This window comes from Plutella xylostella, chromosome 5 (assembly GCF_932276165.1).
Source record: "Plutella xylostella chromosome 5, ilPluXylo3.1, whole genome shotgun sequence".
Lineage (NCBI taxonomy): Eukaryota > Metazoa > Arthropoda > Insecta > Lepidoptera > Plutellidae > Plutella > Plutella xylostella.
In genome coordinates, this window is record NC_063985.1 from 10,260,161 (window position 1) to 10,287,924 (window position 27,764).

Below are 27,764 nucleotides of genomic sequence, written 5' to 3' on the forward strand. Positions count from 1 at the left end.
TCTTCAACATATGCGAGGATCGCAAAAATACTGCTACAGGCTGTCATTGTATTGATGATGCGGGTTGGAAAGACAGCCATAAAATATTTTTTCATGACTTGACATTGAAAATTGCGATAAAAGAAGCATGAGAAGAGTTGATACTAGTTTAGCTAAATTTTCGAAGGCCAAGGCCATACAAAGCCCGTGGATACATTACTTACATTAACAGACCTATAAAAATATCGTCATGTAAAAATAACACCTGACACCCTAGGCAATAATACTATATTCATACAAATTATTATTTAATTCATATATTGATATCGATTCTGAAGGCAGAAATTTTAAATTTAGCGATGTCAAAACCTTCATTTCTTTGTATAAAATTCGACTCTATGATTGTTTCCGTAAATGTCATTTTATGCTAGCAAATTTTTTAGTTTGACAGCGTTAAAATTAGAATTTCTGCCTTCAGAATCAACATCATTATATACGTAACACCTGCCGGTATTTTTTTTATCTTACAATAAGAAAGGTAGAGAGACACAGCAGCATGCCAATCATACTACAATTTGTACCCATAATTTTACGCTGCACTTACTGTTGGTTCAAGTTGAACTGTATGATAGCATTCCTTTGTTAAAATATTGTAAAGGCATTGCCAACAATGTCTTTAGACAGGTAACAACAGTCGTCGGCAGTGCACGTGATATAGCTTGCTGGTACTCTAGCTTGCCAAAAAAATACGAACTAGAGCCATCATGCAATCGGTACGTTTAATACAACTGTAAAGAGACGTGGCTACAACAGCAGCGCTCCGAAACTTCATCTTTTGTAAGCAAGAGTGACCCTCCTAGAATGGTTCGAAGTGTAGCGAGCAATGCACGCCGGCCGCTATTTGGACATAATACAGTTTATTTATAGTAGGATGCACCAGTGTAGTATTTCAGTGCGGGTGTGGAGGTATGTTACATAATTAGCCGCACGGAAATTAGAAATCGGAACAAATTTAAGTAACGTAGCAACAAGCAACACTTTTGTACGACTTCAATGGCCTGCGTCAGGTAAATGGAAATAGAAAACAAAGCGACCCTTACAAAAAAAACTCGACAATAACAACGTCACATTGAAATTTTAAGGAATCAGTACAAAAGACATAGGTGGCGCAAATGAACAGCTTATTTATTCATTTGTTTTCCAAGCTCAAAAATTTGTCCTAAACCGATTGCAATAAGCCTTGAAGTGCATAGCTCATTCGAGCATAGTAGGACTGCAGCCTGTTAATTTATCGCAATGTTGTCATCAGCTTTATTCTTCTCGTTGACCCTATTTTTTCGTCATGTATGTATGTGTGTAAAAGGTTGTTGGATGAGGAAGGCCGAGGACAGAATCTTGTGGTTGTGGCGCTCCTAGCGAGAGGCGTAAGGGCCTCTAGCAGAGGACTGCTGTATGATGTGTATTGGATGTACGAGTACGTGTATTGTATGTAGTACATAGAAGAACTGGAGTGAAGAGACGCATAAATTGATATGTCGACGATCCAGGTCCAGGACCCTAATTCTCAGCCGCACTTGAGAGCTGTCAACTAAATCCATTGCAAAATTCTCTCTATATTGACTTAGTTTGACTTGACTTACTTTATTGGCTACCAGGGGCCTATACTAGTGGTTCTATGGGAACACAACAGTTAACTCTGAAAGTACTGACCAGTGCGACGACGGAGTCTATAGCTCGGTTGAACCGGTCGCAGAGCGCGCGCATGCTCTCGTACGAGCGCGGGTCGAACTCGCACAGGATGTTGTTCTCCAGCGCCGCCTTCATCTCGGGCAGGTCGTCGCACACCCATCTGGAATGAAACACACATTAATAATCTGCCTGTATATCCAACTATTCGCAGCTACGAGGAGGAGCTAGCCATCAAATGGCAAGCGCTCTCGTCCCAAAAGTACAGGCGAAGATAGGCGGAAGTGGCGGACGTTAGTGGAGACCCTCTGCACTTCTGCACCTCTGGGGTGCCATAGGACTGCAACCACATATTCTACTAAGGCTATAAGGCTGTGCTGTGTCTCCAGTGGACCAACATTTTGGGCAAATGGATACGCAACTAACGTGAAAGTTTGTTTAGTATGGACGGATGGATGGATGTTTGTTTGTTAATCTTTTATGGGGAAATGTCAGGCCCAGTTTGTGTGAAATTTGGCATGGCAAGCTGATACCCTGGATTTTACTCTAATGAAAGATTCTAATGTGAATACCACCAGTTCTGCAGAAAGTGGACTGCAACTGGTGGTCAAACAACTAAAACTGAACTGCCTGGACAGAATGGGATAGGAAAAGTTATCGGCATTGGGATTATTAAAGTTTGAATCTAAAATCCACGTCTGTGCTAAAATCGCAAAATTACTCAGAAAGTACTATCTGAAGGAGCTTGTACCCACAATTCGATCAAAACAACACTATCACAAATTTAGGTCAAATTCTCCATTCATAAACGAAACATTAACATACTAATGATTTTCAATACGATACATTGTGGAATCTGGACCATTACACATATTTTGATGAGCAAAACAAATGATAACGGGACTCAGCACACTTATCGCTATAAACATGAATTTGATACGTAATAGGAGACTAGACAATATGCAGTATGGCTCTGTAAACATTGACTGTTTGCATCAGCTTATAGATAGAAACTCTTTGAACACTCTTAAGAAAGAAATCAACAAATGGAATCTATAAAACTCAACAGCTAAGTGGCTACCTACTTCATGATAACAGCGTGATTTTCAGAGTGTATGTCTGCACTAATGACATTTAGATAAAATGTCTGCAATAAATTTCTCGGATCTAAAGTGGATCCTACTTAGTGTGTGTTTGATTAACCTTCTTTCTAACGGGCATTGGACAATAGGGCAACATTAATGTATGAAGTTAGTTGTAGAGATTGAAATAGGCTGATTTTTATCACGGAAATTCGAGATTACCCCCAAATTTATAGACCATGTTTTAAGTTTAGAGGAGGTTTACAAATGACTGAACGCACAAATTTCGCGAAGTTCATAATGTATCACATTGTAAACCATTTTAAAAGTAACAAAAAAGTATATGAATTCGGGGGTTACATTTTGATCCATTTTGCCGACACCAAAGCCTTCAACCACGTGATTTAAGAATCCGGTTCGATCCAAATCCAACATGCACCTAAATATTAGCTTCTAAAACTCCAGGTATCGGCTAATAATCGGCATTCCCCGATGTAGGGTGGCCTCAAGGCCGACCCCGGCGAGGGCGGGCGGGACGGTCGCGCGGAGGTCGCGGCGCCCTCAGGAGATCCGCGCTAGGGTCACCACACGACGACCTTTTTGAGGAATTTGCGGCCAGAAGTTTTCGTGTGTGTGAAGGATTTGGCCGCGATACTTCTAGTTAGGTAGGTTTTAGTTGTTGTAGATTAATCTATTAATTTACGTAAAAAATATATATTTTAAAACTGTTTTGAAATTGAAGTTTACGATTGTCTAAAATTACTTCTGTGCTACCATTATTATTGTATAGCGACATTATCATAAAATCTGTAAAAGAAAAACGATTTACTTACTTAGTTTATTTATTAAAACTATTTAGGCTGTAATAATTTATCATAAATACTTTACTATCATCAAATTTATTACCATTAAGATGAAAAATGTGCTCAAAATATGTTCGAGCGAAACTTGTTTACTGTGACCTTGAACTCAGCTGTGAACTGTTTATTATTTTAACTTCGAATTCTTCAAATTCTTGTCCAATATTCGTCTTCCTACGTGTTTCAGCATTATAGTTACTGAATTCTACCACATCTATCAAACTCCGTGTATTTTACATGGAACCAGATTGATAACGTACTTTTTACGGTCAGATTCATTAGTGGCTTTGCACCTTTGCACCTTGTCAAACTCACAAACTGTGAACTCTTGAATGAATGTATCGGCAGTTTGTGAATATGACAAGGCACAAAAGTGTACCGCTTCTAATGAAGCTGACGTGACTGTAGGTAATATCCTAAAAATGGCGATAAATGCATGGTGACCCTACAAGGGACTTGCCAAACTGGTTCCCGCACTATTTCCGACAGCCGGGCACAGGTGAGACCACACACTTCAGCTCAACCACTACTATTACGTTTGCAGAACGCAATCTCCATCTGTCGTAGTAAACTGTTTACTTACTCTAAAGTAGTAAAGCATTACGAAATATGGGCAAGTTATACCTAATTAATCAATAGAATTAATGGTAGTCGCATCATCATCAGTTAGTTTGACTAAGCCTACGCAAAATCGGTGCCTTTAGATAATTATGCATTATCGGCGTGGCTGTTGTACTGTGCACGTTGCGTCCCACGCGCGGCTAGCAACGTTTAGTGATATCACTGACGAAATATCGCTAAGCCAATGCCTCAATTCAAGGTCACACAACTCTTATACAAATAAAACACCAACTGGCCCGCTACGTAACAGTGCAGCATATTTAGAGAAATGTATGAGATACTGTTTTCTGTATTTTTTCAAGCAGCCTGTATGTAAATTGTAATGTTACATTTTTATCTGGAAATGGTAGAGTAACTGCTATTGTCAACCAACTTTATAGGCATAGAAAGATTCATATTTTTCAATCATTGTAAGTAGGTATTTAGTTGTGTAGATGATTGCTTTATAGCTCTTTATACCATTTCATCCTGTATCACATGGTTACATCTTCTTTTTATACCTACAGAAAAAAAAGTGGTATGTTTAAAACTAACCTTATTGTTTCTACTATTTCCAAGGCGCCGTCGTGTTTGTCCTGAAATTAAAAACACATCTTATGAAAGTATTCACCAATAGAAACTACTAACAAAGACCAGCAATCTCTGCCAAGTTTACACTAAGATTTGTCTAGATACAGTAAACCTAGAAATATGTACATGGGGGTCAGATATCTGTATGGGAGACTGTAATTACCTAATCATCATCCACTAGTATTTTTGGATACATACTGTATATCACACAGATACCGAATGACATACAGTATAGTACGCAAAAAAGATATCATGACCCAACTAGAGTGTGTGCATGGTACATGCATAAGGGGTAGTTATGAAATTCAATATATTATAATATGCAATTTATTACAGTTTATTTATTTATTTACAAAAGACATGCCTTAACAGTAGTTACACCATAACAGTAGTTGTGGACATAATTACAGTGGAGCCTCAATTATCTGGCCCCAGCTTAACTTTGACCCGGACAAAGTGCAAATTCTACTTGGCTTCCACCCCAGGTCAGTTTGATTCTAGGAGTCACAGGTGAATGATTGATGAGGTGAAGAGCATGTAATAATATTTGTGTTTTATATTGCTCATCAAAGGAATTTTCAAGATAGTGTGTTTTTGGGGGTGGATACTTATCTCTCATGATGACTGTCATATAAGTTTGTGTTTATATCATCAACCTTCTTAAATACATTATTCTCTGATTAATTATTTACTCAGAAAGACTTGAGATACTTCCTGTGTTATAATTATAACCCATTTGCTGGATATTGGCCAGTTAAATCCTATTTACATTAGTGAAAACCAAATAGCAAAAGCTATGTTTGTCATTTCTAGTTATTTAGTAATATTTGTACCAGTAAAAATGGGTTCAAACCAAGTGATTTGGATTATAACCCGGGGATAACCTATTAACTTATCTATGCCCACAGGTTCCGTATTACAGCACTTTAGTGAAGTCTATTGAATACAATAGCTGATATCCTTTTCAAACACTATTGAAGAATATAAAAGAACTTGCAATCTACATGATGGGATAAGCAAAGGGATATAATATAAAATGTTATGTTTATATGTATTGTTATTGTCAAAATGTTATCTTATTTTCATATTTTACGATTGAATTAAGCTATATGTATAGCTATGTTAGTAAGAATCATTCAGGCCAACAGATTTCTTAAATATCTTTATATCTCTTTGGTACAAAAACAACACCAGAGTAATAAAATTACTTGACATAAATACTAAGGTTATGTTTTGATTTGACACTTCCAACACTAACCTCTAACTTTAGTTACTTTACGAATAGATAAAGTGAGTTTCAGAGCGAGAATGTTATACCTACTCATCTTCATCTATCAACAAAAAACAGACACCTTGACAAAACATGAGGTCAATACACTCTTGGTGCAATAGTCGCGTGAGACAAACTCCAATCTTATCACTATTCGTGAAACCCTATTACGTTGTTGGTACAATGCCTAATACAACTAGCGTATAAAATTAACAATTCATACTTATAAACCTCGTTAGACTTATCGCTAACGTGCGTTTATTATGACGAAAATTCAATAATAAAAATAGAATTGGAGGGACCTGTTTCACGTGAAGTAGTGTGTCCTTGTTTACATGCCATAGAAACTTAGCCCAAACGTATCTATACGCTACGTAATCATTGGAAAATCAGAGTAATAATGCGTATATACAAAGGTAACCACTAAATTATGAATATGAGATATCCTTACCGAGCCATGACCCGAAGTGAGGGGCCATGTATAAACAACAGGTTCCGCGCCTGCAGGTGAATGCAGGCGTAAATCCAAAGCCATCATAAGAAAACCACTGCATTAAAGCACACATTAAACACTTATATCACTAAATATATTTATAATAACGATTGATTTAACATAATTTCACTGCACTTTCACACATACACACTTTGCACAACCTAGCGCCATGTTGAAAAATATTTCAATATGGCAGATTACGGTATTGCTAGTTGGAAAAAAATGGCTTGCCTGACGCTTATCTGATATTTATTCTGAAGACAACACTATGACAAGCCACATGACATGACGTCCACGGCGCGGCGTCCACGACCGCGACGACGACGCGACGACGCCATCGCCAGAGCGTGAATTTACGGCCTGGCAAATAAGAGTAGAAAATAAAAAAAAGACTAAATGATTTCAAAAGAAAGGATGCGCCGACTGACCCTGAAGCTGCGTACAGAGCGGCGGCCAAACGAACGCCAACTAACGGGTTTCATTGACCTTCGTTGCTGCAATCTGCCCTATATTATGTATGATAAATATCCTCCGTTGGGCGTTCGTTGGGCATTCATAGGGCTGGTCTGTACGCAGCTTAATGGGCCAGTGCAAGGGTGGCATTTTCTTGAGTGGTTGGCCCTGGGCCCTGTCCTTGCGCTAGTAATATATTAGTCTATCAGAACTTAACTGACCTTCAGCTTTCAGACGTCCGAGAGTGATCTGGCACGAGCAGTCCCGATGGACCGTGCAAACTTATCAGTCGCGGCTGATAGCCACGTCCGTAAAGCTGCGTACAGACCGGCCCAACGAACGCCAACGAACGGGTTTCGTTGACCTTCGTTGCTGCAATCTGCCCTGTATTATGTTTGATAAATATCCATCGTTGGCGTTCGTTGGGCGTTCGTTAGCCCGGTCTGTACGCAGCTTAAGCCTCGTCCGATAATGTGTCCCTGCCTTCATGGGTCCTTTTTCGTCGTCGTCGGACTTTTCGGGACAATAAAATATTACTCTGTGACTGTCACACAGATACCTTAAATTGCGTTTTGACATTTTACGACACAGAGTAGGTAATATTATATTATGACAGATCTGTGTGACACATCTGTCAATATTTTCATTTTCATATTTTATATTATTTATTTTTTGATGATTATTCTTTGCCAAATTAATTAAATTAGAGTAAAATTAAGTAATCTAAAGGTATTAGAATGTAGTCTGAGTTTTTTTGTGGAAGGATATGAATTAGGAAGAAATTAATGTGTTAAAAATGAAGTGCAACGTTCGTGAACTTGCTCATCTGAGCGATCAACCTTGTGTTATGGAAGGAAGGCTAAATTATAAGAAGATATCAAATGCTGGATATCGTAATCAGTCAGGTAATTATCTGCCTTAGTGCTCTTTGTGGTCATTGGGCATCTTTTACAAAATATACTGCTATAGTAATACAATCTCTTGTTGTGTTAAACAAAGGTTTCTCTTGACTTTGCTGTGTTAGAATAAGTTTATTGGATTTTATGTATAATGTATAACTACCAGTGCTCCACAGGAAACACACACTTATGGAGTGTGCATTTAAAAAACCTAAATCCTTCCTTCAAAACCTTAATTCTTGACTAGTACAGTTTTACATAGTGTAACACAGCTCAACCAAGTTTAGTAGATTATTTATAGCTTGACTAATATTTTAAAATGACTAATATTTTAGATTAAAATATTATCACGACCCGTAATGGGTCGTGATAATATTTTAAATGAAATGAAGTTACAATAGTAACCAATAATAGAATTACAAATATCTAATAATTAATATTTGTATCTATCTGTTTCAGTTTTCAAGGAAAGATGGTTTCGACTGGTAAAGAACTATTTATTCTACTTTAAAATAAGTGAATTGGGCAAATTTGACACCCGCAGCCCAGCTGGCGTGTTTGTTATGGAAAACTCTTCAATTCAGATGGAGCATGGCCAAAGCATTTCATTCTCATTTTCAATATCTTTTATGTAAGTTCTTATGACATTGATTTTGATTTTTATAATAATTGAATGTATTATACTCTACAATAGACTAATTCATATCATAGATAGAATTGCATTCCATTTAAAAGCTTAATGTATACATGTCAAAATACATAATGAGACACAGCTGTCCAGACTATCACTACGCTATGTCCTCTGCCTTTATTAATTCATTATTTTATTGCACAGTATACTAAAGTAATGATGTACAAAAAGGTGGACTTCATGCTAAAAGCATTTTCTACCAGTCAACCTGCAGGAGGTACAGGGAGCAGAATGTAGTAGAGTGCAAAAAATAAAGAACCAACACAATTCCACCAAAACTAGTCCCAACTAATTATAATGTACTTCATACAATACAACTGCCTAAAATAAATGCCTTTCTCATCCAGTCACTATCCACTACCAGCTACTTGTCCAGCAGGCAGCAGGATGTTGTATGCTACACATGTCTGCATGTAGTCTTCATTTAAGAACTTGTTTACCCTTCATATACTGAGTGCCCACTGCCACTTTAGCTTGTAGATTTTAAGACCTATGTTGGTTATTTGAGCTTCCTCAACTCATTTCATGTGGTCCTTAGAGAAACCCTGAGCATACTGATAGTTAAACATTATTATTATAATGTATTTCCAGTGATGAGCCGGAGAAGAGGCATCAGTTTGCGGCGCGCAGTGAAGACAATGTGGTGCAGTGGGTCATGAAGCTCAGAGAGTGCTCCTACGAGTATCTGCGAAGTCGTCTGCACACGCTGCAGTCAAAAATATACTCTATTACTGGAAAGGTACATAAAACATACATACAAGTTTGTGCATTTGTTTTTGTTTTTTTACTGTTGCCTGATAAAGGTTTATCAAAAAAGAAGTTCAAAACCTAATTTTTGCTAACTTATTTATACTCACACACACTGTCAGTGTGGATAACCTTCAGGATTAATCTTTGATAAGAGTGGGAAGAGAAAAGCATGAATATTAAATGAAACCTTTATCCCTTTCCAGGACCCCCTAATACTGGTGCCAAGGAACGACGGTGCTTGCCTGTGGGCTCCAGCGATACCATTCTCCACCGTCCCGGCGTGCTCCGTCAACACCAGCTCCTTCTCCTGCCACCTGCACACCAACAGCGCCTTCACCCTCGAGCGGAGCAAGTCGGACGTGCAGGCGCACCGCTACTTCAGCAACGGATCCCCACAGTCCAGGTTCTACACGGAACAGACAGACAAAACCGCCCAACGGGAGCTTTTGAGGTCAAATCAAAACTTCTCGCTAGAACGCAGTAAGACCTCAGCACTTGGTAACGGTACTGCAAAGCCGAGTGACTCGATATTCGATACTAGGCCAGCGTATTCCCGGGCGGCCCCGAGCCCACCTGTCAGGGTGAAGCTGTCACCAGCCGCTAGGAGGGCAGAGGGCAGCGAAGAGGTCAAAAATTTGGTGGAAAAAGGTAAATATCTAGGTACTACGGGCATTCTAGACGATGCGCCGACGTTGCCGCCGCGCCGGCGCCCCTCCCCTAAACATACGCGGAGGGAAGAACCCAACTTACCCTTAAGTAGTCAAGCAACCCCCTCCCTTGCCAGTGAAGAAGATCTTATTAAGTTTTAGTTTTAAACACAGCCTACGCTTGTTGTATCCCACCTCGGTAAGATTAATTGGAATTGATATTTTTTTATTGTTTTTATATAGTACAAAAACATCACTATTACATTGGCTTGCTGGACTTCGTGATTAATATTTGAAAATCTTAGCATTTAGAACCTTCACTAAACTTTATCAAATATTGGAACTTTATCCATTGCATTTCCTACTTAGTATAATTTGTATAGGTACATCCAATAGGTTCGTTTCTTTTTCTGAATTAACTCGCCTAGTGAACTCAAACACGCCAATTTAAAGTTAGGCACTTAAACCCGCGGTGATGTTCTAGTACCCTGCGGTTTGTCCTAGATCTGCCCTAAGACCTAGATATTAGTCGTAAGACCCAAGTTAGCAAGTTTTTATAAGTTTAGTTACGCGATTGTAAACGAGAATAGGCGGCATGTTTTACCCTAAACTTTAAATTATTATGTTACATAAATTTACTAATAGCATTCATGAATTTGGCGCATTATGTAAAATGCAATTAAAACGGGGAAAGTAAAAAATATATCATAGGTACTTACCATGTCTCGATTTAACGATAGTCGAACTTACTTTAGTATTACTATTTTATGTCATTGTAAAATGATGATCCTGCCAAGAGAGACAATATTTTTCTATGAATCTTTATAAATTATCGATAGACCATTATATTTATTGAAAAAAAACAATGCTATGTCGATTTGCCTCGAACTCGAAACCACTAGTAAAATGTCGGAGTAGTTAGTTCTGAAAATTTAATTTATATTCAAGAATAGTTAAGAATTAAGAATGAAATAATATTTACCAGTTTTATACCTATAACTAACTGGGTTTTCTTGTACCAATTAGTTTTTAAACTTTTATATTCGACGAAAGAGATTATTAATTTATTTGAACTAATTACTAATTCTAGTCATAGAGTAATGAACAAATCAAATATTTTTTTACCCATAAAAGACAATTAAGATAATTTTGCCGTAACAATAAATTAAATATGGAATTATGTGTAAGTTGGCATTTAGTAATCGAAAACGCTTTTGTATAATATTGAATAAAGTTGTATTTCATTATATAATTTGGTTTATTATAACTTTCCTACTAAGTACCTACTAATTTGTTAAAAAGTTGAGTTAAATGAAAATCCGTAGTTCTTATTATATTGTACTATATTTCTTATGTCAAGCTGAATAATTATAACAATCACTAAACACATCAAAACAGTTGGTACAATAGTTATCATTAATTAAAAGTTAAGCATAAAATGACACAGTTAACATAACTGCATCTCTAACAGACGAGGCACAGGGTTTATAAGTATTTAATGCACAAACCTAATATCACTACAATAATATTGTTCTAGACGCTACTATACAAATATAACATATATTTTTTGTTACGTGCAACTCGAAAAAGAACATAAAATACTTTCAGTTGCACTAAATACAGGGTCGGGTTTTATCAATGAAATTCCCGACGAGAAGGTTAATTTATTCGACATACTGAGCCACTATCATTATGCGTCTAACTTCGAAATCGCTAGAGAAAAATATGTTCCATACTAAAGTTAGCGACTTAACAATTTAGTAGGCCCATAAAGTAAGTTGCTCAGTAAGACGGATACATTGGCCAGCCGCCGGTGGGTCACTAATAAAATACTACCACACATTTTTTTTACTTACCCTGAATTTTAAGTTCTTTTTTGAGTGCCATACATTAAAATTTAATTGTTTTACATCTACATGCTGGTGAATATGTACATCTAAGTACCCAGGCAGGTTCAATAGCTATGCATGAATGACTGCCACCTACAGTTGAGATTACGAGCAGTAACTCAGTCGAGATCGTCTAACTTGACATGTATAGAGTCGCCAAGTTAACATCTATAAGGCACTTCAACACCTATTAAATAATGTGGATACAACGCAATTCTTATCACAAAGCATTTGAATATTGCACCGTACTTCTATCTCATAGAGATGACTAATTTTCAAACGCAATGCTTTTAAAAACGCTACAAATAAAAATGCGTTTGAAATCAAGACCGCCCTGTCACATAAATAATATCTTTGAGGTTACAATCTCCTATAACTACGTTCAATTTACGTCGCGTTTAAAACATGCCAGACACCAGCTGCCACGAAAGAAATCCCTCTAATCTTCAACAAGATCAGTCTTTCGAGTGTTCAATCGGATACGAGGTTAGTAATACCCTGTATTATGCGGTTGATCGCCGACAGATCCCAAACGGGGAACTACATCGCATTAGCTACCACAAACACACACGAGCAAAACTATTTTAAACGAGTGATGCGAACTCCTTGGCTTGGACCTGCTTGGTAGCTGCCTTAATCCGAGGTCTTCCACTAAAGAGGTCGCATGTGTCGAACTACGAGTAATGCGGGCTCCTTGGCGTCGTCCAACCAAGCAGGTTGGTAGCTGCCTTATTCCGAGGTCTTCCACTATGGAGGTCGCATGTCTGTGGCTGTTGGTGGCTAGTTCCCGTGCGTGTAGTCGCGCAGGTCGCGGTTGCCGAGCGGCAGCGTGGGCCGGTAGTTGTGAAGCAGCTCCATGGCCTCCATGGCGGTAGCCTCGCCGCAGCGTAGCTTGCGCATCGTCGCCAACTGGAATAGAAAGACGATGCGGTTGAATAGCTGTTGTTTTTTGCTTGGAGTATTTTGTGGATGTGTGCCGGTGAAAACATACGTTTTCTACTTTCAGCAGGTTATTAGGTAGTTGAAAACGCTATACAACAAAGTAAACTTTGACTAAAGTAGCTGAGTCAGCGCCTCTAGCGGTAAGTTTCTGACATTATGCATGGAGTTAAAGTTAAATCAAAGAGTGGTTACATACATTGAGCTTCACTTAGATTCTACTTGGGTTCTACAGTTTGGATTTTAGGCACAAGAGGAGTACCTGCAGGTATGTCTACCTATCTAGATTTCCGTGTCTATATATTTTCTCTATTCACTCTGAAGTATATTTCTCTATTCACTCTGAACTATCAAGGTAGGTAAGTAGGTAGGTAATTATGCACTGACCCATACATGTGATAGGTAGGTATAATAATAACATAGTGAAACACGTTGTGTTTCAGGTTCTGTATAATAGACTGATTCATGTCCTGTATAAAAGGCTGATAGGTAAATGCCAATATTTACAAACCGACTGTTTACTAAATACATGCCCGAGACGACCTTCGGAACAAGTTGGTAGATACCGGTTTGTATTTTGAAAATGGCGTAGTCGGTAGTTGTAACGTTTAGTCGCCGATTTCGGAAATTTATTTATTTGATAAAAAATACAAAATGTTGAGAACAACATACACAGATACGCATACGACATGCTCAGAAGTGTACGGGTGCGTCTGAAAATGCATAAAAAACCTAATCAAACCGGTATAAACAAATTAAGCGGTTAGGCTATACTTTGCCATTTACATAATATATCGATATGTGTTATGTGTATGAAAATGTAGCTGAATGAGAAACCATTAATTGATAAAATGTGTGATTCTGAGACTCGTTATTATAATTATGTATGTATTGTATGTAGGTATGTTTGTAAGTATACATTGTTATATATTAGTAGCAATTATTACGCAGGTATTTTCTTTATAAAGTAAGTACCTTCTTCATTTAATTTTACAGAAATCTGTTTCACTCAGTTGGTCGCTTAGTCATGGTGCCGTGAAGCATAGACTGCCAGTAATTATTGTAATTATTTACCTCCTTATGTAACAGCATGCCGAGATCTGAGAGATAAATGGGTATAGTTCAGGCGTCCATGTAACTTCGTATTTACTTCAACGCTTGGAATATATCTCGCTAGCATGTAGGTTTATAAAGTATTTACCACAAAGTACTCTGTGCTATTTACCTAAGTAATTGGATCTAAATAACATACAGTTATACATGTGAACAAAAGCTATGCTTTGTTTTGCTCTAGCTATTGTATATTAGGTAGGTAAGTATATTACGTATAGATGACTTTACCTAAGCGAAGATAGTTGAAGTTCATTAGTTGAGAGGATAAAAAGTGCGCAAACCATAAAGTAACGCAATAACCTGTGGTCAAGGATTTTCCTGTATTTTTTAACTGAGTTTCCACTCTACTGCTCTTATGGAAAACTAATCTTACCCCTTCATTTCCCGCGCTAAAATAATTGTTACTTATTTTTTTAATAAGTACTTTGTACCTAACTTCTACCCATAGTAAATTTTGCTAGCGATCGACTAGGTACCTAGGAAGCCCATCACAGTCTAGTGAGTTTTGCGCTCAGTCTACGCAATTTGCTGCGTTAAGCGCGCCTAGTACCAAACTGGTGAACATTTTGCCCACTGAGGACGTAGCCTCAACATAAACACTCATGCATCATTTTCAACTCTTCACTAGCATTCAGCACCTCTTCACCATCCACCCCAACATACCTGATCAGCAGACACCTGCACCGGCGTCTTGAACAGGATCCACGTGACGGATTCAGTGCACGGGGGCGTGGTCAACGACCCCGGGTACGTCCAATAGGCGATCTTGCCCGGCAGCAGCTTGGCCGGGTCTACTGGCTCTATCATGGTGACCTTGTCTCCTTTGTGAGTGATGTATGGGAGAAGGCGGACCACTTTGTCTAGCTCTTCGTGCTTGTCGCCCACCTGGAAGGAGAAATGAGGGTAGTTAGGGCTTGTCAGAATTGTGCATTGAAAGAGGGAAAACGAGCGTGGAACGTCCTCCAGTTGAATCGAACCTTTTTAGACAGGTAGACGGTTGGCTGGGCGAGTAAGGCCGAGGACAGGCTGGTCTGGATAAGTTGTTTTATCGTGGTATTCACTAAAATGATAACCTGTTGCTGTTGCATGTAATTGATGGAGATGGATTAGCCCATTGTTCACACCATTTTTTGCACAAGGGAAAGAAGAAATCTAACTTTTGACAATTAGCGAGAACCCAATGTTGTTAATGAAGTTCGATAAACTTGCAACATTGTATTCATAGGTTATTCAGTATATTCAGTTTATTTTCGGATTGCAAAGTAGTTTGCCTGTTTTAATTAGGCAGATAATTGATTTACGGCCGCTAATATCATGCCACAGTACCTACCGAGAAAGAAAAAAATACAATTTAAATTTATAATTCAGTGTAAGTGAGGCAGGTACCTCGTTGAACTGATGCCACTATTACATAATATAACTAGGTATTGTGGTAGGCACGAGATAATTTAAGTTACTAAGTAAGTACATGGTTTATGCATGTATTTCAGCACTCGCATCTCGTCAATAATAATTCGGTATATTTTTATTCTCTCGCTATCGCAATATTCCGTGAATGCATTATGTATTGGGTTGGTAACGGCGTTGTTTACTGCATAAACGCGATGATAATTTAATGCCATTGTATTCTGAATCGGCTCGTGGTCGGTAACTGACACACTTGCTCAGACAACTTAGACTAATAGATTCAAATAATATATTTACATTATTTAGTACCCACTTAGGTAAATAGAAGGTCCACAACCACAAACAACCCTTCACAATACCCTGTAGGTGTTTCAGGATCAAGATAAAATTTAACTATGAATACTTATACCTATCTACAAACTTATTTCGTGTTCACGCATGGGCATTTGGGCAATGGGCATGCCTCTTTTACATTTTCCTCGGTGCTAAACTATTTCATATACCTTATTATATTTTCCGCTTTTATTTAGATTTTAACAAGGCAATAGGGAAAATCATAAATCCTTAACCATTGGCGTAACTATCGGAAACAACGTGTAATCGTGTGTTGGCCTAATATTGTTAACCTTTCAGTAACAACAAGAGGAAGCCGGCATTTATAGTTTATATTTACAGCGCCCAATACGAATCTTCTACGAGTGTATGTGTGGTGTGGACTGCACTTGGTATCATTCGTACCACTCCTAAAAGGATTGTGTTGTTACTGAACTTAGCCGGCTTCTGTGATGCAACTAAACTAATTTGCACATCGCTCTGTCTTACGGTTTCACCTTTAAATAACTTAACCCTATCATTATGTTTACCCAGTTCAAAGTTGATCTTTAGAACAAACGATTATTTCCTCTCTGGATATTGTATCAGGACCGAACCGGTTCGGAGCGCCTCCTTTAAGTCCTTGCGTTTAACAAAAAAGACCCATCAGCTTTGAAGAATAATGACCTCTATTAGATTGGCATAAAGGAGCTGGTGATTGGGGTCGAGGGACAAGGCTGAACTCACTATACCGTTTGGTTTGTGTTGTGTTTTGTCACTGCCGCAAAAAGCCGCGCGGCCATTATCCGAATGGAGAGAGAAAGTTGTGCGTCGCGAGCTAGTGGTAGTGGAGAGAGCCATTAAATTGCTTGCTCACTATTCTGTACATACGGTATTAGGCGAAAATCGCAGTGAGCTAACAATTTAGCGGAAATTCTCAATCAGCCAGGCGTAGAGTTACGCGCGGGGATCGAATGCCGCGCATCTCTGTGCGTGAGATCATTTCAACGCAAAACATTTCGTCTCTTGTTTTATTATATTTTTATGATCTTCTAGGTAGTCAATTATTTTCCTTATTCACTTAACTCATTCCTATCTTTATAGTTATTTGTGTTATTACGGACGAGGACGCTATAAAGCTGAAATTGCACCCCATTCGAGTATCATCTGCAACAGTGGAATTGCGCGCACTCCCTGTTATTTGTTCGTTCTCACTTATTGCTTGTATATTTTATTGCGTGGGAAGACTTTAGTTAACTAGCCACAAGACATCTATTACACACCTTAGTGCTAGCTAAATAGATAATAAAGTTTAGGGCCACCTTTCCCAGGAAGGAAGACCTAGCAAGATTTATTTATACCTACGCAACGAATCTAGCTCATAAATGGTTGCGCCTCTTTACGACTTTAACTATGCTCGTAAATCAAACACCTAAGTACAATAAAATATTGCAGTGCCAATACTAATGTATGAATATATGTCACATTATCTCTGTTAGTCCTTCACAACGGTTCTAGTTCTTGGTAGTAGGTAGGTGATTTAATGTGACAGTTACGCATTGAGATTAATTGGTCAAGTTTGCGATCCAGTTAACTAAGGTTCACATGTGGCACAGAAGTTACATTTGTCATTAGGTGACTGGTTTAGATCAGACAGAAAAAACATTTGATTTATTGTTCAGAATTACAATTCATAACAAGTTTAACCAGATGCACGTAACATTAAATTTTTGAATAATAAAGCCATCAATCCCAAAACTATACTCTCAAAGTTAAGATTTACTTTTAAAGATAGTTGACAAAAGGCACGGGTTTCCTCCTCACTTCAGCAACCTTAGCAACCCCACCCCACCAAAAGTTCAAACAGAAAGCGTGGAGATCACGGCATAACCCTTCCAGTCTGTGGATCCATAATGTCCTGCAATGGACTCTATCACGATCTGAGTTCGTGCATTGTCTTTAACTTTGGAAAACCCGGATCCCTCCAAGTCATAATCCAATTTCAATTGTGTCTAATTTCGGAAAAAAGAGGTTACATATATTTCCACATACCTCAAGCAGAACTCCCAGTACAGCCAGTCCATCATATTGGCCGGCCGCCTCCTCAAAGCTGTTGTACTTGGAGGTGTTCCAGTGCACGAGATGCAGCTCGCCGGAGAAGGGTCTTCCGTCCACGGTGTGTTCGGAGCCCTCCCCGTTGACGGCGCCCCAATGGCAGTGCCACTGCTGCAGCTTGTAGACGTCATCGCCGAGAGGGCCGCCGCGGAGCTCTGGAATTAATGGGCATGGTTAATTGGTGATGGTGGTGGATTTGAGCTTGAGGTTAGAGCATTGCGAATACTGGGTGGGGTGTAGGAGGGGGACCTCACCGAGTGACTTATCAACTGTTGGTACCTACCGGTCTGACGACGAATCCTCTCACCACGGTGACAACGCAAAAGCTGATCTACCTGTCTTGTTTGTCACCGATACGCTAAGAAGAATGAGATAGCGATTACGGAATCCACGGATAAATCACTTTCGTTTCATGTGCAAAACGGCATTGCAGCGCGAACTCTATTGGATGTAATACTGAATCCATTTATGCACCTTATTTGCATCAAATCATGTGATTTTATTATGACTGACGTGGTTATTGTGCCCATTGAGTGAGTGTTGGCAAACAATGCCGTGAAAAGTGACTAACAGCCACAATAGAAGTCATTACACTGGAGAGGTCGTAAATGTCCACGTGAGTGTCTCCGCGCGTGGTCCGCTGGACATCTTGACGAGTTGAAGATCCTGTCTTTAGGTCAGTAATTCTCAGTGATTGGACCTCATTTACAGCTTCCTCTGAAATGACCAATGGACGTGAAACTGTCAACAAGTTTCCGTTATGTTCCTAAATCTTCTTCACGTTTGCAGTGAGTGACTAGGTGTATGAATCATTGTGTACTGATTTGTAAATATGTAAATCTAGATAAGTCCCCCAAAATTCCCGAATCGTAACAGCTCAGTCGCGTGCATTTGCTTACATTTCGCATGTGGCAACGGGAAGCAGCTATCCCAAGTAACATTTCATTCGAGCTTAGGTTGTAAGAAATGCCTTTAGGTTTTATAAGGGTTGTGAAAAGGTTAATGCTTTGCTATCTGGTCATATTGAGTACTTGAGAATGATTACTAAGTCCTAAAAGTAATTGTTTATTAATACATCCTTGTAGCTGCTGATAAGAGTTTATATTAACGTTATTTTAACATGTATTTCAGGAGTATATAGTTCTAGGATCTTATAGTTGTCGTAGACTCCTGATTTACTTCTAGAAAAGCTAGCATTAATGCTAAAGTGAGAGCTTAAGGTTAAATTTTTAACCTTGATACAACCATAAAGTTATGGAATATTTAAATTACTTATAAGTATTTTTTAAAACCTATCTTAAACCTTTAGGTTGATAAGAGTTGTCTAGGCAAACAAATTAGGACTACTTGGTGAAAAACAAAAGCATTAAGCACTGGCTATGAGCTAAAGGCATGACTTAAGTCCTACAAGAATATTTTAAAGCTTTAGAGGCATCCTCAAAATATGTTTAATGCTTTTTAGTAATTTCCTAACGGCCGCCATATTTTTTCACTGAAATAAAAAAAAAAACTTAACAAAAAGCTACATTTTAATTAATAAGGGAAAATTCAGTAGCGTTTCCTATACTATTCCAAATATATGTTTTTTTATATAGACAGTACTTTTATTTCTAATATAAATTTACACCAAACATAAAATTTTATCTATTTTTTTTAATTAAAATATCTTCAAATTTATCATTTACAAAAGGCCCGTCACGTATACAGAACTATTATCTGAAAGTATCACAATAAAGTGCTAGTCGCACAAGGTTTTCATATTTCCTGACTTCAGCCTAACTACTTACTATATTTTGTATTAATACAACACTTACAAGTTAGCCATTTTGAGTCTTGGAAAGTGTCAGGTAATGGCGCCATTTATTATAATTATTATAAAATCTTACACAGAAACATTTTAAGACCCGAGAGTCCTGGGAAGGCATTACAAATATCCATCAAATATGTTTCAAGTTATAGAAGAGTTACATCCAGAACTAATTTAGAACTTAAAAGCTGTCTTCCAAGGTTATGTTAACGTTAAATTAAGGTTGTGAAGGTTTTATTTAGGTTCTGTGTAAGTTGTTCAAAAGGTTCTGGGTTTGAGCTATAGGTTTTGCTGTAGCTCTCAGAAAGGTTCTAAAACGTGGGCCCTTTTTGCACTGAGGAGGTTAATATAAGGTTAATATAAGGTTATCGAGCCTTCTAAGTCTCACGAGTTGATTTCCATACAAAGGTTCTAGAACCTTTTCAAAACCTTTTTAAAACCAAAAATGTTACTTGGGATGACTCATCGGGAGGGGAACACCGCTAATGGCGATATTAATGCAAGTTAATCCACTGTGGCGAATACACCAAGCAAGTGTGCGCTTCCGGCCTCCACACCGGACCAAGAATGTGCACCGAGGACCGAGGGTGGGAATTACTTGTAAAGAGGATCAGATATGTATTGGGCTATCTGGCCCAGACCAGTAGTAAGAGTAAGGAAGGCAAGATTCCACAAACTCTATATGGTTAGATCCTACTTCCTCACGTGACTGACTGTAGTCTTCGTTTACGATTATTACAGCAGGTACTCTAACTTCAGTAACTTTATCCAGATCTTTTGCAGATTAAAGTTTCCCTATTGCAAATTAAAATGCTTTTGCAGTAATTGCAACAATACTCCAATTTGTTCTTTGTCTAATTGGGGCTTATCTCATCGACTTTTATAGTGGGCGACACGCTATTGTTGTCTTATATTTATTGAAATAGGTTGTTAGGTAAAAAACCGGTTAGCAAATGTGTAAAATGTGATAAACGATAGGTAAACAAGAGTAGACCATGTGCGCAAATACGATACAGTCGCGTGCGTGAAGCGATTCTCCAGACAGGCGATTCAATGTTGATTGAAGCTAAACGGTCATAGAGGCAGTCGCTGATCGATCGGCGTGGGCGAAGTGACCCATTACTTGTGGAGGGAACACGAAGTACTCACAGAGAGATGTGCACGCACGAAGTAATTGCTGTAAATGGCAAATTGAACTGATGCTTTACGATAAGGCTAATAGGAGGCGAAGGATCGTATCAGTCTTTTACGCACGTGTTACAGTCACGCTGGTGTAATTTTACTGAAGCGAAACAAAATAAATATGACACGGTGTAAGCTTCCTGAACTGAGTTATCCTTTTAAATTAGATGAGGAGACAGAACCTCAGGTGCTTTCATAGCAAAACAATGAACAATCGATCCATACGATTATTATTCCTGCTGCACCCATCATTGTGTCATATCCGTTTGGTAGCGAGCCAGGATTCAGCGATGTCATCCAGATCCAGGTTGAATAAAATATAAAATATACAGAACTCACTTGCGGCATGCCATTTGGGCACGTTCAAATGATAGTTATAGGCCCGAGGAGCAATTTTGGCCATGGAAGCGACTATGAAGGAACGAGCCACTAACGGCTGCAACGTTCGGTCATGTGAAGGAATGATACGAGCACAATTTCCCACGAGGCAAGAGCGACTATAGTTCACCAGAAAACATCATCTAACCACTTACCAGAGTCATAGCCGTTCTCATCGACCCTCCAGCAGTAGCCAGGGTTGAGTATGGAGCGCGTGTGGTTCACAGAGTAGCGCCACAGCAGAGGCGGCGCGTTGTGGCCGGTGCGCGCTGCTGACGTGTCGATGTCAACGGGACTCTGGTTGGCTCCACCCGCTTCTGGAAACTTCTCCGTCCAGGTGGAAGGACCTGGAAAGAATAAGGGTTTAGGTTAAATTGTGAATGGGTTTTGCTGATTGCCAAGTGGACAAGAATTGTGGGTAGTGGACGGAATGAACGGGGGTTTAGGTTGAATTGTGGTAGAAGTGTGAGAGGATATGTTTATGGGTATACCCTCAACTGTTTAGTAAATGTAGCTTATTTGGAAGTTATTTGTTTGGTTTGTAAAATGGATTTCAGAGGCCGACACGATCCTTACGTTTTTTTACGTTGTAGGTATACCTACTTTTCTTCGGCAGAGCAGCCAGTCGGAATAACTAACTTTAACTAGGTTAATATACATAGTACCTATAGAGATTCCTATGGGTTCCGCTCATCTGGCATAATCTTTATTGACCAAAACTCATTTCGCATAACTCGTATGGTCTAAACTTTTTTGGCCGAACCATCACTTTGCCAAGACTTATGTGGCATAAGGCTCGTTTCGTCTAAAACTCTTTAGGCACAATCTTTAAACACCTAAGTTTCGTTTGCTCAAATTTATGTTCGTCTATACCTATGTATAATCTTGTTTCTCCTAATGTTATCTTAATAAATAATATATTAACCCCCTTATTCATAGAAAAGTTACAATACGTTTTAACTAATAATCTGTTTTGTCCCTTTCTGTCAAAGATCAAATTGTTCTTTGTCGGAGAGGGACAAAACAGTTTATTAGTTAAAACGTTCTGTAACTTCTCTATGAATAAGGGGGTTAGTATGTAGTAAATTTACAAATTGTGGTATTTTTCTCCTACATCCCGAAAATCACGATATTGTATGATCAAAAAATCGAAAGTTAACGACCAATATAATTATTACAAACCCCATGAGATCGAAACCTAAAAATAGGTGCGACGACGAGCAAAGCGAGGAGGAGCGTGTTAGGTGCACATGTTCATCAAAACCAAAGCAGAGCGCAGCGAAGCGGAGCGGAGCGTTTTCCAAACAGCGGAAACAATACAAGGCACCAGTTTGCGCTATGTAGGGAGACGCTCCGTCAAAGTTAAAGCAAGACGAATATTATTACTTTGTATAAACCTATGCCATAGCATTATTAGGCTATTCAAGATTTGGCCATACCATTATTAGGCTAAACAATGTTATGCGAAATAACTTTTTACTAAACGAGATTTATGCCATACGATTTTCGGCGTAACGAGACTTTGACCAAACGTTACTATGCAATACGAGATTAGGCAAAAAAATCTTATGCCAAAAAAGGTAGAACCGATTCCTATACTTACTAGGCGTAGTAGATTAGGAAAACTCTTCCGGCTTTTATCTTATCGCGTAATTGTCTGCTTGCCGACATTTTTTAACTGATAATCACTCTTGTTTTCAACTCATCATCATAAAGTTTACATTACCTAGTGCAAGTCAAAGATTAAACTTAAATTTTAGATAAATGAGTTTATTTTGTTAACTTCTATTAGAAGAGAAACATACCTACCTCTTTAATAGCAGAAGTTTTGTTGAGCCTATATGCCTGACTATATTACTTATACCTATAAAAATCTAAATATTGTTCCCAATAACACACACAATGCCATTAATCTCAAAAATATAACTGTTGAGTTGGTAGATATTTTATGATCTGCAATAATCTCCTCAATAAGCTGTAACCTCAATATGGTTGCAGATGTTTTCAGATGTGCTAAAGTGGGACCTGAAAAGATATATATGTGCGTCACTCCTGAATATTTTGGTTTTATGTCGATGCTTCACCTTTAGCCAACTTCTTATGATATTAAAGGATGCTTTATTTTTAAGTGACTTAGTATATTGTAAAATATTTTACGATTATTGAGAGATCGAAGTAAAACGGATTGAAATTATAGGTGATCTCAATAATATTTTTAGATTGATACGTTATTTTTGCGTCTATTTTATTTCCGTTTTTTTATTTATTAAATGGTCAGAACCATGGAAGTAGATGGTCAGAACTTCCGTATGTTGTATGGAGCAATTTTTAACCCTTACTCTGTATAGGAACAGATATAGGTACTTATAATAGTGAGCGTAGAGCAAATGATTGTGATGAGTTGTAAATAAAATACTTATTTACCCTTTATCAGTGGTATATGTGTAACAAAGGGCATTTTTTCCTATGGAACTATAGGAAAATAATAATTATAAAGTATACATATATCTCTAGAACTTTAATCGAGGTTAATCAACGCATCCTTTACATACTTCTTGGTCAGATATTATTTTAATTAATAATATAGGACTACGTAAACCTATGTACATCTATGTAATTTATTACTCTTACTAATTTAATACATTTGTATTAGCAAACAATCGTATCCTGAAACTTTCAAACTCGTTATAGCACATGGTTTGTGTAAGTAATAATTACTTATGTAATTGTAATAATATTGGGGTCCATTTAATTACATACGTACGTATGTACCTCATAAACAAGTTTAAAAGTTTAAAATTGTAATAAATTATCTAAAATCGAAATACAAAAGTCATTATTGAGTTATTCCTATAGCACTAATGTTAAAGACAGATGCTGTAGATGTGCTTACCTATATCAGACGCCGTATATAGTTAAGTATAGTGTTTACTTCATTGAAAAATAGTAATTTATCGGGTTGTAATTTGTGTTAAATTGGCCGTGCTATCCCTCAGCTAGTTAGACTTCATTTTCCGGTTTCAGTTGCTATTTCACTGTTTTATTCATAGGACAAGTTGTTTTTCACTTCGCTTGAAAACAACCATTGCGAAAAACACATGTTTTTTTAATGAATGAAATTATCCAGTATTTACCTAGATACTTTACCTATCGTATTATACCTACACATAAATTATTCACGACTAAAGAGAAAGAGTTTTGTAATGGTTATTGAGGTAATTTGTGGATATCCTACCTGATATGCTCGTTTATATCTCTATTCATGGATATTTGATTGACATATAAATAAACTTATCTAGACCTGATGATGGCCATAATAACATAACATGAACCAGATTGAATTAGCAAAAAATAGTCTTAAAATAATATAGATAAAGCATCTCCCGTGGAGATAACAAGGTCGATTTTGTGGGCGTGCACCGTGGGACGGAAAGACAAACAAACAAACACAACTATTTATTTATTTATTTATTTTTACATTTTCGTGGAGAACCAACAGCATTTTGTTAATAACTAAATATTACTTATGAACATAAAACTACTAGATGCCATTAACAGGTTCCCGCATATAACACAAAAGTAATGACTGTAAGTAGGAGTAGGGTAGTCTATCTATGGTAACTTCCACTCTTGGCAAAAAACTAACTTTGGACTTTGTACTGTAACTTTTAAATTTTATCACTTTTACCGAGTGTACTTATAATCGGAAGGAAGAGCTACAATAAGGCACTGTCACTACCACCTTCTTCATTATCGCCATAATGCCATAGAGATTTATCCCTTTAACTTGTATCGTTTTGACAGATAAACAGCGGAAGTGCAGCGTTATCCCTTCCACCAATCACATCGCTGTGTTTAACGCAAATCGCGATATAGTGATATTTATTCTACATACGCCCAGAAAAACCTTAACGTTCAGTCATCCTCTGAATTTTTTTACAGTCTGTATCAATCAGCACGTGAGTTTCCTCCGCTTGAAAGCCACAATATCCAGTTGTGATGACAGGTTTAAAATAACTAATAGGATGATTTATGGCGGCTCAATTGGGATAAATCCGGATGTTGGTACTGTCAACATTGGACAGCCAAAAATAACAACACCGCATCAGCAATATTGGCGTTATGATGATTGATATAGATTGCGCAGATCATTTGGTAGGCAGGCATATTTATGTGTCTTCCGGCTGGTAATTTATATCCGTGCGTTGCAAAATGTGAAGGACATCCTAACTAGAGCCACCTACCTAGTTACAGGTAATTACTGCATGTGACAACCCTATTATTAAGTACATATTTTTAGTTTTTCGATATTGAAGTAGTCACAAACGTAGGTGAATAAGTACTTTCTGACTGAAATTTTATTTGCCGATTATAGAATGACTGTAACTAGGTACGTATGGTATGTAAAATGCAGGTTTCACGAAATACTTAGAAACATCGTCGATACGAAACATTTAAGTACTTATTTCAAGTAGTGAGTTAACACGTGCTCATAATTATTATGACTTCATTAGTCGTCCTTCGTCCGTCACAATACCTAGCCAGAGCATCGCGGTCTCCTCATGACTAATTCTAGCCTTACTCAATATACGAGCAATTACTATTAGGATAATTGAATGAAAGTACGATAAACTATGTGATTTATCAACTTATAACAACAATAAGTACTTACCTAGTAGGTGACTAACTACAGAAAGAATGTAAAAGTAATAAATATATACAATTTAAATCGCCAATAGTACCTACTTCTATCCTTCAATGACATACCGCTGAAGCTGAATGTATTGACACAGTTTGAATGCAATTACATACATGTACTTAGTCGGTACATACACAATAAAATGGCAAATATATAATACTTATGTGTAAAGTCGGAAATGTAAGTAGCGGCCGTGATAACCGTCACGCGTCTGTGTGACCTCGGCCTTACTTATCACAGCAGATTTTAATTATCGTTTTACTTCTGTATGCAACTGTCCTCGCCCTAACTTCCCCTTTCACGACGAAGTTGTGTGCGAAAAACATCCTTATGCTTATGATACGATGTGATATTTTTTGTATTGAAGTAACTGTTTGGTGACAAGGGTTCATGGACTCAATTGATTTCCTTTGATAGTACCTATACATACATAGGTAGATATTCTACAGAGGATGTTGTGAATCTCCAAAGTCACGAATTAAATTCACTATAGGCATCCAGTTTTTAATTCCAGCGTGAGCGTGACATATCTACATTCAATAAGTATCATCTTAGCACAGTTTTTTATAATAAATTTTTTGCAAGTAGACTTGCTTGTAACTCTACCAAGAAGTACCGATTTGATTTGTACGCTTGTTTTTGTCCGCAATGTTAATGAAACAAAAAACGAGGACTGAAGCGTTGATGAGGCTCTCTTCAAATTTAAGAGGTAAATGAGTGACCGCGACTGGCATTAGTCATTTATTTCTATTATGTACAGTTAACGATTATATCTATGTACTTGTGGGTATCTCCTTTCCATACAACTTATTCAAGAAAGATTGGCAAATCTATCAGATGGAAAATTCTCTTTTTCATGCTCGCGCGGAAAAGGTAGTTTTATAAAGGTAATAGGAGATATATACGAATGGTGGTAATCTTAGTGTTTTTTTACTAGTTTAGAATTTTGTGGCTTTGAGATTCAATAGATAGGTACACAAGCTACACAATAATGAATTTAATAATTACTTAACTAATGTCAGGAAATACCCAATTAACAAATCTATAGAAACATACATAGATCGGAAGTGGTAAAGTTACAAACATCTATTAAGTAGACTTCAGGCTCAGAATAATAACTAATTCACTTCTAAGTTAAGTACAGTCACGACAGATAATTCACCATGTGACAATAAAGGCTATAATCGCGGGGCGTGGTCGACAACAGCATCTTATTAACGTAACGTACAGTTTCTCTTGTAAAGCCGTTAATAACGTAGAATTATCTCCCAGCGATTGTGATGTGGGCCGTGCTGCTAGATCATCTTGATCATAATAAAATAGAGTTTTTCCTTGCGAAGATGGATTTAAATTAAAGGAGGATGTTAAAAAAACCTAAGGAAATAAAGGCTGTTACTGTAAGGGGGTAGATTTAAAAAAAAATCTACTAAATTTACTAACAAAACATAAATAGATTTTTGTAAAGATAAATGTGTACTTTTTACATAATTGACATAAAGATAATTTATTTCCGCATGGTAGTAATTTTAGGGTGTGTAAATAACCCTATCTGATACCTCTGATAAAAGTTTAGTGGCTATAAAGTAGGTAGCTACATACACAAGTACATAGCTAACTAAACATATTAATATTGCATGGATCATAAATTCATTTTACGTAGATGATGTTTTCGTCTGCGATCAATAAGCTGTATTGTAAGATTGATAACAATCTTATCTACGTTTAGATAGAGCTTAGGTGTAAACTTTATGGATAGGGTGGTACAGATTATAGTAAGTAAACTCCGAATATAAAATATTTTTGATCTACACGAATTGAGGTTCTAACGAAGGTACAGAAGGTATCTTTCATAATTAAAATCAGCAATATCAGTTCTGATGGCATGTATCATTTCTTAGTCACATTTAACTAGGCACAGTGAG

The 27,764-nt window shown here is 37.6% G+C and overlaps 3 protein-coding genes across 3 annotated transcripts in view; 1 reads left to right on the forward strand and 2 right to left on the reverse strand.

Moving 5' to 3' along the window:
* LOC105387142 (histone-lysine N-methyltransferase, H3 lysine-79 specific) overlaps nucleotides 1-6,751 on the reverse strand; it is a 29,081-nt gene extending 22,330 nt beyond the window's left edge. The window contains exons 1-3 of the mRNA XM_048633236.1: nucleotides 6,520-6,751; nucleotides 4,763-4,803; nucleotides 1,690-1,828 (exon numbers count right to left, since the gene is read on the reverse strand). Of these exons, the coding sequence (XP_048489193.1) occupies nucleotides 1,690-1,828; nucleotides 4,763-4,803; nucleotides 6,520-6,606 (267 nt within the window). The 5' untranslated portion in view covers nucleotides 6,607-6,751. The remainder of the gene's footprint in view (nucleotides 1-1,689; nucleotides 1,829-4,762; nucleotides 4,804-6,519) is intronic.
* Nucleotides 6,752-7,644: 893 nt separating this feature from the next.
* Nucleotides 7,645-11,584, forward strand: LOC105387123. Its single transcript, XM_011557807.3, has 4 exons — nucleotides 7,645-7,919; nucleotides 8,373-8,544; nucleotides 9,196-9,343; nucleotides 9,558-11,584. The coding sequence occupies exons 1-4, from the start codon at nucleotides 7,811-7,813 to the stop codon at nucleotides 10,161-10,163; spliced, it is 1,035 nt and encodes a 344-aa protein (XP_011556109.3). The 5' UTR covers nucleotides 7,645-7,810; the 3' UTR covers nucleotides 10,164-11,584.
* Nucleotides 11,585-11,902: 318 nt separating this feature from the next.
* LOC105387122 (carbonic anhydrase 1) overlaps nucleotides 11,903-27,764 on the reverse strand; it is a 29,027-nt gene continuing 13,165 nt past the window's right edge. The window contains exons 2-5 of the mRNA XM_011557805.3: nucleotides 21,299-21,490; nucleotides 17,714-17,931; nucleotides 14,606-14,827; nucleotides 11,903-12,799 (exon numbers count right to left, since the gene is read on the reverse strand). Coding sequence (XP_011556107.1) covers nucleotides 12,671-12,799; nucleotides 14,606-14,827; nucleotides 17,714-17,931; nucleotides 21,299-21,490 — 761 coding nt within the window. The 3' untranslated portion in view covers nucleotides 11,903-12,670. The remainder of the gene's footprint in view (nucleotides 12,800-14,605; nucleotides 14,828-17,713; nucleotides 17,932-21,298; nucleotides 21,491-27,764) is intronic.